General features: G+C 46.5%; 1 protein-coding gene across 2 annotated transcripts in view; it reads left to right on the top strand.

The window, feature by feature from the left end:
• The window catches only part of LOC144773069 (galectin-1-like), a 131,722-nt gene extending 117,311 nt beyond the window's left edge, over positions 1-14,411 (top strand). For both annotated transcript variants that reach the window (XM_078657864.1, XM_078657871.1), the window contains one exon: positions 14,095-14,411. In XM_078657864.1, the coding sequence (XP_078513990.1) occupies positions 14,095-14,238 (144 nt within the window). In that variant the 3' untranslated portion in view covers positions 14,239-14,411. The remainder of the gene's footprint in view (positions 1-14,094) is intronic.
• Positions 14,412-14,623: the final 212 nt, after the last annotated feature.

Here is a 14,623-nt window from a genome sequence, read left to right as displayed (position 1 = left end):
CCTTACTCAGCAGACAGTCTTATGAGGCTGCCCAGATCCCTGGGCCCCTCTTCATTACTGAACATGCCACCACTATACGGGCCCTTGGAATTTCAATGGCTCGATGCTTCGCTGCATTTAGCATGTGTTCCACGCCTGGTTCACCTGACTGTTGCCCATTTGGACATGCCACTGCGGTCCAAAAGCTGGCAATTATTTTTACGAGGCTTGACTCCGCCTGTATCCATTACTGGCTAAATCGTACTGCTGTACTCAGCGGTTGTTTTCAGGGACGCACAATTGTTACTTGACACGCTGATATGGTTCGGTTCCAGGCACTTAAAACTGAAGGCCCTGGTTCCCTCCATGGCATTCACTCAGGCATGTAATTTAATGTCCTGATGATGATCCCACAATTGCTTTCATGGGTTCGAAACGTCGTCGACCTTGTGTACACCTTAAACGCAATTTAATTTGTCAATGTTTTTGTGTAACGGTGTCTCCTCACATTAATGCTCGTCTTATTTAATGCATTGTACACAAGCATTTAGTACTGCCTGAGCCCTTTGTTTTCTTGTAGTTTTGTTTTATGTATACCTCGTTGGATGCAGGATTGTGTCCCCACTTTATTTGTTGCTAAAAAAAAAAAAGAAATATTAAACTGATCCTGTCAGGCTGGACAGCAAAAATATAGTACTGATTCTCAGTCTATATTTATTTTTCTTCTCTTATTGTCCTTATCCAGGACCACTGTGTTGATAATGTACTGATTACCCAAGGTCCCTGACCAAAGTAATTGGGTTCCCTTGCTTCTAATAACTACTACTCTGTAGGTGGCCTGCGCGGTTCTTTTTGCGCTGCCCTACAGCGCGAGTTTGGCTTGTTGCTTCGGTTATCTCTCCTCTGGTTCTACGTCTGCCACACTGATGCAAAGTGATTAGGGATCCTGCAGTGGCAGCACGTTCTGCCTTGTGCCGGGCACGCTTGGATGGGGTGCTCTTCTCGCCTGTAGTATCCACACCTTCCTTTCGGAGTTTGAGGTGGACGGCCTCTCTGCCCTCTTCCTCTATCTCGTGTTCTCACTGGATCGGCTCTCTCGGTATTAACAGCCATGCTTCTCTCTGGTGCCTGTGTCAGTGCTAGGTCCAACTAGTCTGCCCTTGCCGCGGAGAGGTGGTGTGTTCTGGCTAGGACTAGTATTTCATCCAGGGCTATGTATGGTTGCCTCAAAATCAGCCCTTGTTGCGTCAAATTGCAGCACCCTTTGACTTTCTGTGGGCAAATTTCTTCCATGGCCCGATCTTCGGTTGCATAGGTGCTTGCTAGCTCTCGCAGTCTCGCATAAAAATCATCAATTGACTCTTCTTCTCTCTGTTGGGCCTGACATAGTTTGAGTCGCTCGAAATACGATTGAAGTGTGGATTGAAATGTGCGTTGAACGCTGTCCCGGCGGCGTCATATTCGGTAGGTGCTCCTGTGTTCGGGAGATTTCCAACAGGAGGTACACTTCCTCTCCTGCATAGTGGAGGAGTAGCGATCTTTTCACCGCGCCTTCCATCTCCCTTGCACCACAAAGTAGTTCTCAAGACGTCCTAGCCACTTCTTCCATTGTGGGGACGCTGTGGCGGGGTCGTCTAGCTAGCTGAATGGGGGTTGGACACCAGTATGGGCATGCTGCATGACAATGCGACTGGGTTGCAGGGCTGCATTATCTTCTTCTCCCATTTTGTTGGTTTATGTGGAAGTCTGTGGGTGGTGTGCCTTACTCATGGACTGGTCCCCTGATGTATCCCTTCCTTTTGTTTTGTTTTCTTTTTTTATTCTTTTTACTCCTTATTTGTTCTCATCCCTAGTGAGCACTAGGTACTCTTCCTCCTCCCATGGGAAGCGGTGTCACCTTTCGGGATCGAACAGTCTTCAGGCACATGCCACAGGCCTGGCCTCGTGGGAGGTGTGTTAAGTTTTAACTGGGTTAACCAATAAAACTACCCGACCTGGGTCATGATAATGGTACGTTCAAAAAAGGATCATGTTAGTTCTTTCAAATTAAAACATGTAAAGATAAACAAATCACCACAAAACAGTTCCAACTCTATTAAACAGAAAAGAAGATTTTTAATGTATAATTCCATAAGAGAAACATTCATTAGATGCTCTTGTAATTCAGAGCATTAATGTTATTCAATATAACCACTTAGGTATATTCTTAGTGCATGTATTATTAACAGTGCCCACAATGTGATAAAGAGAAAGAAGGTTTTGGTAATGAGGGTGAATGGATGAGTGAGGGACAGGGTAAAGGTATAGTGAAAGACACATTTGCATATATATACAGTAGAACCTTTACAGCCTAATATTGGTCCATAGTTCCCTTATATTCATAACACATAGGTACATATGAATTGGTTTGTTCTATTCCTATGGGTCTGAGGGTCTGTGGTAGTCTACGTTTCGACCCCTGATGGTAGGAGGGTGGTTTGGTTCCTCAATGTGGGGTCTTCTTCAGGACAAGGTTGTGTGGGGAGCACCTGGAGATAACAAAAATGGCTCAGTGAATGAGGTACAATGTGGTGAACGTTTCATGTGGGTGACCATTTAAGGACCAACTTGTAATTGGATGGAACGGTCAATGAACGATCCTAGTAGGCTTTCAATGGCTCCTCGGTATCTGTGATAAGATATAGAGTCTCAATGTTAAAAAGAGGTATAGAAACAAACGGGACCTCATGGCTTGAGAATTCGGACCAGAAACTCACTTTGCTGGACATTAGTCATCTTGGGGTAATGAATCTCCCGATGCGTGTTGCCAAACAGTCAACAGGACAAAGTCTGTAGAAAAAGGATAGTGGAACACGGTGGGTTGGTTCTAGATCAAGTTGGCATGGTGTTCCCTAAAATATTGATTAAGCAAAATTGTGAGCACATATGAACATCCTAGTTGTTGCAAGTGCATAATAGATTTGTGCCGTAATAGTCCTAGAAGATGCTCGTCGGTGGCATACACCGCTGGAGCTTTTGGGATTGTGAAAAATATGAAACACCCGCTCGTGGGACATATTATAAATGCGTAAATATGCAATAAATGTTCCCAGTGACGTGGAAAACTTAGTATAAAATAATGTCCATCTTGTGGTTTAATGCATGCTGTACTGTAAATTCAAAATACGGGCGATAGTGAGTAAAAGATTCTGCTCTCATTAAACAAAATAAACATCATACCGGATACTGTCTCTATGTAGTAAATTCAAAATGCGAGCGATCATGAAATGGTAAAACATTCTGCTCTAATTAGACACAAGAAACATCGTAACTTCCTCCGTAATGTGTGTGCGTTTTAGAATCTGAAAATAAAAGCCGTAGCCCTAGCGTTTGGCATGGAAAACTTAGTATAAAATAATGTCCAACTTGTGGTTAAATGCATGCTATACTGTAAATTCAAAATGCAGGCGATTGTGAGTGAAAGATTCTGCTCTCGTTAAAGAAAATGAACATCACACCGGATTCGGTCTCTGTGATGTAAATTCAAATCCGGAGGAACTGCCCAAAAGGTAGGTTATCACAAAGACCTCTTGAGTGGTGGCTTCTATATCTGAGCAATGTGTTTCTCTCCGCTGGTTTCCTGTATAAGGTGGTATATAAGCGGTTATCATTGACCTTTATACTGATGTCCAAAAAATCAATGGTGTCTCTGTCGTATTGCATGGTAAACTTGATGTCTTCAGATAGTAAATTTAACCAAGTGAAGAAGGATGTCAGGTCTTGTTCCTCTCCTGTCCATAATAATAGCCCCCATCGCCACACCTTTGCTCTGAATGAAGAATTCCTTTTGGAATACAAAAAAGTTTTTAGTCATTGCCACCTCCAGTAGTTCTATTATAAATTCGGTAGGTACGGTGGCGGGTTGTGGTCTTCTTGTCATTGATTCCAAAGCAGGTGATTGTGGGATGCTCATATAGACTGAAACGATGTCCATCGTAACCAGTATTTGCTTGCTCTTGTCAAAACCCATCTTATCTACCAAGTTGATCACTTCCATAGTATCTCTCAGATATGTTGAAGTTGTTTCTGCGAGTGGTTTAAGAAAAAAGTCCACATACTTGCATACCGGTTCCAAAAGGGACCCACAACCTGATATAATTGGTCGTCCCGGTGGTTTCTGCGGGTTCTTGTGCCCTTTGGGTGAAGTGTAAATGGTGGGGATTCTGGGCTTGTTGACATTGAGGTATTCATATTCTTTGTTGGTAAGGAATCCTGCTTCCTTCCCTCTTCTTGTGATGTCTTCGATCTTCATCCTAATTTATTTTGTGGGATCAGCATTGATTGGTGTATAGCTGGTTCTATCCCTCAGCTGTGAATAGATCTCCGCTTGTAGTCCTGGAGGTCCTGCATCGCAATTGCTCCCCCTTTGTCTGCCAGTTTTATAATAAAAGATTTTGTTATTCTTCAATGTGTTGAGGGCTTCTCGTTCTCCTTAGGAGATATTGTGTTTCACGTATGGCCTCATGGCGCAGGTCTTCATCACGTCTCGTAGTAAGACGCTTTCATATGTCAGAATCCTGTGAGAGACGGAGTGCGCAGGTGGCATGAATGTAGATGGTGGGCGCATTCCGGTGAATGATGATGCGGATATCTGTAAATTGTGTTTGAAATAGTGTCTCAATCTTATCTTGCAGAAGAATCTGAATAGTTCTGCCTTTATGTTGAAGCGGTTCACATGAGAGGTCGGTACAAATGACAGTCCTTTGCTTAGCACACTCATCTTCTCCATACAGAGTTCAACTGTTGATAAGTTTATGATGGGATTCTTCTGATTTATCATCTGTAAGTTCTTCTCCTGGGGTTGATTTCCCTGTGGTTCTCTTGCTGGAATCTCACTTGCTGTTGGTTCTGGCCTTGTCTCGTGGGAGGTGGCGCCCGCCGGGTGTTCTGACTCGTGCATGGGCTTGGCTGCAGGGCTCGGCCACTCAGGATTGTTGTGCGCGTCACACGCACGTGTCAGGGGAGGCTCCAGGGCCAGCGACGCAGTGGTGCCGATATCGGCGTGCTATGGTTTATCCTACCTGCTTCGTCGCTGGAGGTAGTGCTGTGTCACTTGATGCTGGCGTGCCTCGGATGCAGGGAGGTTCGTCGTTGGGCCACTAGCAGTCGCAGCTGGGCTGGGGATACCACCAGCGGTGTACTGTGTTGATGTCGACAGATGAGCCCTCCCTGCCTCGTCGCCAGTGTAGCAAGGTAGGGGGGCTTATGCCTGGTGCGCTGCATGGGTCAATGGTTGTAAATTGCATAAGATAAACAGCAACAACTATGACTTTGTTGTACGTAATATTGAAAATGCTTCCGTTCTTGTGGGCGAGGTTGTGGCTAAGGCTGGAGCTACCGACTTTGGAGCTGAGGAACAGGACAATGATCTCCGAAGGCTGTAGGGGTGTCCTGCTCAAGGGGCACCTTCTCACTGAGGACCAAGCACCCTGCCCTTAGGACTGTAAAGGCCTGCTATATGGGTGACTTATAGGTTTTAAGTGCAGTGACGCTTAGATATAGTGAACCTATATTTTTAGTAAGTGCTGCATGCACCACTTACACTTACCATGTGTACCATATACTAGGGACTGACACGGGTATCCAATCTGGAGAATACCCAAGTATATAGCATAACAGTTTAGGGAGAAAGCAGATAGACTGGGGTCCTGATTAGCAGGATCCCAGTCAGACTAGTCAAAAAACAGCTTAGCACCAGGCAAAAAGTGGGGGTACACATGCAGAAGGATCCTACCTTCCTACAGTAACAATGCACCGCAACACTCCTCAATGCACACAAGCTTTATAGTAGTCTGACTATTTCCCCCAATCTCTTTATCTGCTCTTTTCCTCCATCCAGTCCTCCCTGCTTCAGTAGCCGCTCCTATTCTGAAGGAACAAGTCCGTATTCTACTGGCAGCCCGCTTGCTGCAAAGTCTTGCAAAAGCTGGAAGGCTGACATTGCCAATCCATTGTCATGCCAAAAAACACATACCCTGCTTGTCTTTTTAACTACTAAAACACCAGGGAACATTGACTACGTGGATGTGGCTGTAATCAGAGTTGCTCCTTCCCCTTCTGAACACCTTAGACCTCAGAATTCCCCATTGCTCTGGCTGCACCTCGGACCAGCATAGGCCCATCACCCCTTTTCGCCCCAGAAGTTCTGACCTCCTACACTCTCAAAAAAAATATAGAACACATGAGACAAGTAAACAAGACCGCTTCCCCAGAGCTGGCGAGCAATGTATCAATCATTTTGCAAACAAGCATTTGTAATGCAATAGGTCTCGCATTTATGAGAGTTTGAGCTATTGGCATTGTAAATGACAATAGCTTAAATTCTCGCAAACGTGAGACCTATTGGATTGCAAATATGTGTTGTTTACAAGCGCCCCATGTTGTGCTTTCACCGTAATAGATGCCGCGCCCCCTTCTTTAGACGAGAAGTGTTTAAAGAAAGGGGTGCGCCGCCATTGAAAGTAGAAGCGTGGAATAGGGCGCTTTTACAAAAAAAAACCATTTGTTTGTCAACTTGACAAACGAATGCATTTTTTTAAAGTTGACAAACAAATGAATTTTTTGTAAAACTGCCCCATGCTGCGGTTTCACTTTAATTGTGGCCCTGCCCCTCTCTTTAGACGAGGCTCGACTAAAGAAAAGGACGTAGCCTCAATTAACGTGAAGGCGTGGCATGGAACGCTTGTAAACAACAACAAAAAAGTGGATAAATAGTTTTTTTTACCTGCGGCCGCCACTATGGCGTGCACTGCTGTAAAAAACCTTCCTGAATACTGCATGCCTCACAGAGCAGCGCTTGCACTGCCCAGACTGGCTGCAGAATTTAAAAGCCGTGACAGTTCAAACTCAGTCCCATAAATGGACCCTTGCTGAAAAACAACCTGAAGTGGATGGAAAGTAGCCCAAGTAGTACAGATGAAGCGCAAATATACCACATTTCTCAGTTTCCACACATTGCTTGCTGCACCGGAAAAAGTGTGAGACTACAGCTTCCACACCAGCAGCATGACAATCCGTGTGCCTCACTCCTCATTTGACAGACAAGCTCGCCACTCTTCGCGAAACGTTGCTTGGCGTTCAACCGCCACCTCCTCCTTTTGTCTCACCTGTATCCCGGCGATGGGCGTGCGCACTAGAGCTCAGAGGGATGGACGAGCCTGTCTCCAAGGAAACCATCAACGGTTGTTGTATGTGTATGGAGGCAGATACCAGGCTCAGGGCACTGGAGCGCCAAGTCTGGCGGTGAGGCCCTCGTTGACTGACAGCAGCTCACGCCTCGGAGTCCCAGACAGATCTAGCCCAGGTCTGAGTCCCGAGGACAAGAAAGAACTCGGGTAAGCACAGCGTGCCGATAGTGCCATATGCGAGCCGAGGACGCTGGTATGGCAGCGGCACTATCATAAAACTTGCTGGGCTTCAGAGAGTCTTAGTTATTCACAGCTCCTTTGGATTTCAATTTTTATAGAAAACCACTGTTGTCTCCACGCTTTGTAAATTAAAGGTACGCACTTTCCATTATAACGCAGTTGGTCAACTTTTCTATCTTTCCCTTTATCGCACGATGCCTTGTGTAGAGCCATTCCTGAAAGGGATGAGTTGTACGAAAATGTTTAAGACGTATTTTTACTTAAAATTGCACAGGCTGGTTTCATTACATTGCTCTGATTGTTAATAGTACCTCTTAACCTTGTTATGCTTATTTTGGTGAGAGCATGTATAACAAAAAGCACACAAGACGTCAGCAGTTCTTTCATTTAGTTGCTTCCCCGTGAAATGGATCCAAAAAAGAACAAGCCCGCGAGTGGTGCGCGCGCCACAGTAAGACATGTGGTTTCAATTATCACACCCGTGTCTGGGCACGATAATTGAAACCACATGGCAGCGGCACGCATAATAGACACCAACAGGCTATGGGCGGAGCAATGCGCCCACCTTTGGCCAATTGAATGCTGTCTTTTATAAAAAAAAGATGCGTGCATAGGCCAATAGCGTTGCCCAAAAGGAAAAGCACACCCACGAGCGTGTGCGATTCCTACGTCCATTTCCAAACCCCCTACAAATAGTCTCTCGCTGCACACTGCACCGCTAGGCGCGAGACCTAAAAACTGGCCAAACGAAAGGTCTCGGCATCCGACCACCCCTCCCAAATTACCAGCCTTCCACACTCAACCTTCCAATAGCAGCGAACCCAGTTCCCTGGCCAACAGCACATAGCCCCACAACATCTAGCCCCACAAAAGCAATGCCAGACAGGTTCCTAGCAATTTTCACCCTGGACCTACCCTTTTCCACCATCAACCTGATAAAGTTCTCCATCCTCCTGTTTCCTCCCAAATTCACAATCCCAGCTCCTCCTCTGTGCCCCCGATGTCAGAAACTCCCTCCATGCTTGGCCGTATGCCCATCTTGTAGAAATGGCCAAGGAACCTATTACTAATTGGGTCATTTTTCTCCTACTCGCCACTAATGGTCTGGCATCACTGTCCTGTCAACTTCAGACGCAAGACCACAGAACCTCTGCCACTGAAAACAAGACAATCTGCAATAATATCTTGGCCTGGTACATGCCACACTCTGAATTAAATGTTCTGGCATAAATAGGTCTACACAAACAGACAGCAACTTCAAAACTTGGATCATACGCCAACTTCTGATGCACCACTGCCATGTTAGCCACGTTAAAGAACACAAGTTTGCAAACTTGCCACCCCACAGAGCCAGCACCACCAACAATGGAAACGACTCCAGGAAAGCTATGGGGCTAAGATGGACCTGACCATGCCAATATACCAACAAAAACCTGCCTGCGCCACACTGCATGCAAAAGTCAATTGCACCAAAAGGACCTGCACTTCGTTCACCTGCACCTTCTTGCTCTGCATTCCCTCAATCATCCAGACCATGCTATCTCTTCACCTTGGGGTGCGTGAGAAATAACAGACTCTTCCCCACTGTCCATCACAAAAGCCAAAGGGTCTGTGTGCACGGGCTTGCCCTGCCCAACCCTTTACCTCTCCTGGACGACAACTACCTGTAAATATCGTGCCATGCCGGAACGTCTCCTTTCTGGCCCAGGCCCTGGCCCCTTAGGTGTTATTTATTTATTCTGGGGGACATTCTGCCGTAATGAAAAACTGCTCTGAGATGGGTACACTACACGGATGCTTAATAGTGGCCCTCTCTGGCCTCTTGTTAGACATTTGAAAATGGGAGAATCTGGTCGTGAGGCCTGGCCTTCTGGTTGTCTGCTTTTCAAGCTGTGGTAGCAGTCTGTTGCCAATAGTTAGTCTAGGTTTCAGACCAGTGCTTAATTTGTAAGAATGTAATTGCAAAGGGCCTTCTCAGGAAGTCCCTGCAGATTGCACCACCCATATCCCCTGGCAGTCCACCAATGACAATACCTAAAGAACTACTACTCATCACACTGCTACAAGTGACAATTCAGACTATTCCAGGTTCTAAAGCTTTAAGAATGGCATGCGTGATGGTCATTGTGCTCATCTTAAAATTGTACAAATCATGTGGTGGACTGTCATAAATTTTGGTGTTTAGAATAAAGTGCCGAGCAGGAGTATTGCATACTACCAGCTCAAATTAGGCACTGGTCCAAATTCAATTCCTTATTCACTCTACTTAACAAAACATCTCATTCCCCCACATCCGTACATCAACACTGTGCGAGCTCTATGCCTGCTATGTAGTCATGGGTGTGTTTGGAGCCTATGGAGCAAGTTCCATGCATTGAATCTGGCCACCGCAATTGCAGAAAACAATCTAGGAGATGTCAGTTGCATGTGTAGAGACGAGACTCCATTTGGGTAGGGTAGAACAGGTATCTCTAGATGCACCCATGCAGGGGTATATGATTTGGTGTAAATGATTTGTGAAATACATTTCACGTGGATGAGTCTTACTGCCCCCAGTTGTACGCACACTGACATGGTTTCACTCCTAGTAAGATCTGAGTCTGTCTACATCAACCCCCACTGTGCATTTGTAATGATGGCACACCAAAAATGGAACTAAAACTAAATGGAATTGTCATTTTGACAGCCGATATCCTATGGTGTGTAGGTATGCTAAGACTGAATTAATTAGGAAAATTATTTTTAGATTCAGGTTATCTTCTACTGTCCTCCAGGCCAGTATTTGAGTCTATCCCTAAATACGTGAGGCCCTTTAGTACCCATTGCGTATCGTGAGGGGAATATTGACTTAAAAAGAGGGCTTGACCTGCCCAATTGGTTTACATATGGCAGGTGAGAAATGGCTCCCAGACAACTGGAACAAGTAACAATAGTGGTGGAGGGGGGCACCTGCTGCTCTCGTTTACTGCTCCTAACTATTCTGTATCTAAACCCCATTGCAATCGTCAGTTGTAGGATATCTGTACAGCCATCAACCCTTGCCAAGGACGCCTGGCTTTCTGCAGGGCCCTGGATAAATCGCCATACTCTCCCATTATGAAATGTGCTTCTATCGTCAAATAAAATGGCTGGAATTTCCTCTCCTGTTTGGTCTAACTGAGTTGGGACAAGGTTCAAAGGTGATTTCTAGATCTTTCTGACAAACCACACTTGACCACTGATGGACATTACCTTGCATAGTCTATTCACTAGGATCTTGGCTAAGACTTTTTAATCTAATCTGTTAATTTGAGAGGGCGACAAGAAGAAAGTAGTCACAGACACCTGTTGCTCTACTGCCCCCCACAAGTGGGTAAGGTAGAGATGGTGTTAGAACTGGGGGTCTCTAGTTGGGTGAGGTATGTACCACTATCCAAATAGGGACCCTTGCTTCTAGTCAGGGTAAGGAGGAAGTACTCTTAGATAACCTCTGCTCACCCCCTGGGTAGCTTGGCACGAGCAGGCAAGGCTTAGCTTATCAAAGGCAATGTGTAAAGTATTTGTACCAACACTCACAGTAACACAGTGAAAACACCACAAACTGACTCCACGACAGTTTAGAAAAATAAAGGTATTTTAATCTACACTACACAAGACCAAAATGACAAAAATCCAACATACACAGTTCAACAATATGGTTTCAAAAGAGTTCTTAAGGCAAAGTTCCAAGTGAAAAGCTGTAGCGGTGAAAAGCAAGCGATGCGTCACTCCTGAGACCCTGGGGAGGCGATGTGATAACTGCGCTCGATGTAGCGGGCGTGTTGCGGTGACTCCGGTCTGTACGGGGAGGGATGTGATACCTTGCGTGGATTCCAGGGCACAGAATTTGTGGAAGCGGCTCGCAAAAGGGATGATGCGACGATCTTTGGGGCACCGACGATCTCCGTGGCTCAGCGTCGATCTTCTACTCTCGCTGCCCCTCGATGCGATGGCTCTGCGACGACTCTCGCAGCGACGTGATGCGGTCCACAAGCAAGCGGTGCAATGATCTCACCCAGTGATGGCAGGCTCTGCGACGATACTCGCAGCGATGGTAATCTTCCCGCACCGTTCTGGTGCATCCCGCAAACGAAGGCTGCAACGGCTCTGGCAGCGGCAACAGGCACTACGACGATCTCTGCCTTCGTAGCGGCGGGAATTTCCTCTCACTGACGGGGATGCGCTCTGCAAGCGAGCGATGCAATAATCTTTGCAAAAAGTTCTTTAAAGCTTGGTTTCCAGCTTCCCAACACAGGTACAACTTCCAGAGGCACCACACATGGGCCAAGCACTCCAGGAAGGACAGAACCCTCTCAGCAGAGTTCAGGGAAGCTGGGGGGTGAAGTCCTTTTGGTCCTGGGACTTCTTAACAGGCAGCCAGCTCTCCTCAGGCCCTTGGAGATTCCTTCAAGCAAGGGGACACAGCACAAAACAAAGTCCTTCCCCTCTCCTTGGCAGCAAAGCAACAGCAGGTCAGTCCAGCAGAGCAACAGCAGGACAGTCTTCCTTCTCAGTTTCAGCTTTCTCCTTGGCAGAAGTTCCCTCTTGATTCCAGGACGATCTAATTTTCTGTAGTCTGGGGTCCTGTACTTATACCCCTAAAAGTCTTTGTTCCCTTTGTGCAGGAGGGCTCTGAGCCCGGTCTGAACCCGTTCTGGGTGTTCCTTGAGCACTTTGTTTTCCTGGCCTCTCCTTTCCTTTCAGAGAGAGGGGCAGGGTCGTCAGTCTCCCAGCAGGAGGTGGAGCCAGCATTGTGGAAGGCAGGCACAGCCCTATTCAGGCCCAGGTGCTACCCCCTACCACCACTCTAGATGCAGATGGAGCTATTCAGCCCAGGGATGGGCCACTCAGCCCCTGGGAGCCACCCAGCCCCTGTCACTCATCAACCAGACAGTCAATTCACAAACAGGCCAAGGCACACAGAAAGGTCAGACAACAGAACAGCAACTTTCTAAAAGTGCTGTTCTCAAACACAGGATTTAAAAACAACCTTTCCTAAAAGATGTGTCATTAAATTCTGAGTTCAGGGATATCAGACTTTTATGTCCTATCTTGCTCCTATGGGAAGATATGCTGGTAGCCACTATAGCCAGCATTCCCCATGATGGCCTATGGGGTAAGATAGCCTTACAATAGTGAAAAACGAAAATGGTTGTAATTCACTACCAAAGCATGTCACCTGCACTAGTACATGCTCTACCTTTCATACACTGCACCCTGCCCAGGGGGGTACCTTGGGGCTTCCATAGGGGTGACCAATGTGTACAGAAAGGGAAGGGTTAGGCATGGTCAATGGGGACACTGACCATGAGGACATGGCAGTTCACAGACTGCACACAGGCACTGCGGTGGCAGGTCTGAGACACCATTTTAGGGCTACTCATGTGGGTGGCACAATCAGTGCTGCAGGCCCACTAGTAGCATTTGTATCACCAGCCCTGGCACACTCATTGCACTTTACTAGGGACGTCTTGGTGATACAAATATGCCAATCATGGATAACCAATTACAATAACAATTTACACAGGGAGAACTTGCACTTTAACACTGATCAGCAGTGGCAAAGTGCCCAAAGCATCTATACCAGCAAAACCGAAATCCAGCACAGCATCAAAAACACAGGAGGTAGAGGCAAAAGATAGGTGGAACCAAGCCAAAGATGCCAAGTCTAACAGATGGTATCAGTAATTTCTTCTTTCATGACCTCTCCCTCTAGTAGTGCACTTTTATCGGGGACGGAGCAGGCATATGCACGATGAATACAAAGCCTTCTCTGATTGAGAATGTCTACCATGTTCAAACCATAATGGTCCTCGTAGTACGATGCAAAGGTGTCAATTGCTTTGATTGACATGCGGAGACCTGCTCGGTCACCAGGGGAGAAGAAACTTAATTTGAGAACTCCACGTCTTCCCTTTGAGGGATTTCTTAAACTTTCATCATATCTGTCTTGGATCATTTGAGTTGTCCTCTGAAGGGGGGTGGGGTTGTGACCTTTAACCAAGGCAGTTTAGCTGGGTCCATGACCTATGCAGCTCGTCCTGAGTGTTGAGCAGACACCAAGACCTGATAGTAGGGTGGGGGCAGGATTGTGTCTTGGTGCCTGGTGGCTCTCAACACTAGGTTGGTGGGAAAGTAGAGTGAGTAAGATGGATCTGATGGCTATCTAGCCCTAGTAGGGGCATAGGGAAGGAGTGTGTAGCAAGATGTTTGGTAGTTTCAAACTTTTGTGTATGGGTGGAGTGAGTAGAACATTCAGTAAAACGCCCACCTCGCGGTCATTACTGATAGTCTCCAGTCTTGAAATTTTAACCTAGAAATCGTGTTTCTAGATTTTGGTTTATATTAGTTCAGTGGAAGCAAAACAAGACTACAGCACCCAGAATGCAGTGGGTTACTACACCAAGCTGGTAGACCTGTCACTGTCCATATTGACCTGGATGGGTGTTGATCACCCCTAAGGGTGAGTTGGATGCAGCCAGGGCTACCAAGCTTCTGAATGCGGGTGTGGAGAAGAACATTGGATAGGAGGCATTATGAGCTACAAACCTTGGTAGGTGGGTGAAGGAGGCGCTGTAATGGTATTTGGGGGCAGGGGGGTGGTGGTAGTGTCTTGTCAGTGGGCTTTGTTACCATGTTGCTCCTGGTGGGAATGCTTCCCTGATTTATCTCCTCTCGCTCACCCTTGTAGATCTCCATACAATTAGACCAGGACCATCTGACCACCAAGCTCCCTGGCGGCCAGGCAATAAAGTTCCCCAACCGACTGGGGCTCAAGGCGGCTCCCTACTTGTGTATGGATGGCTTCCAGGTGGAATCTGTGACGATGGAGTAGAGCAGCCAGGCCCTACAGATCGACCATTCTTGCCAACCGAGTAACCTCAGTGTGCGTATCCAGTCTCTTCACCAGCAGAGGACAGCAGAAACCAAGGAACCTGCTTCACCCTCAATCATTTTGACCTGTGTTTTCTGCCCTCTGCTTTGAATAAATTATTATTTTCTCTGATTGCTAGTTCTTCATTAGCTCTCCTCTTTTACAGTGATTTAATCACAAATTATCTACAGCACAGATAGTTACAGGAAATGTCTAATTATCTGTTCATTTGCTGTGTGTAGGATGTCTGCTGTCTTCTGGAAAGGATCAGCGCATCTGCTTTGTGTCTGAGCTGCAACGCATGTCTTGTAATGCTTTCATAATGGCTCCTCATAATGCACGCATG

This window comes from Lissotriton helveticus, chromosome 1_1 (genome assembly GCF_964261635.1).
Source record: "Lissotriton helveticus chromosome 1_1, aLisHel1.1, whole genome shotgun sequence".
Lineage (NCBI taxonomy): Eukaryota > Metazoa > Chordata > Amphibia > Caudata > Salamandridae > Lissotriton > Lissotriton helveticus.
Note: the sequence above shows the minus strand (reverse complement) of the source record. Positions and strands in the feature narration are given on the sequence as shown.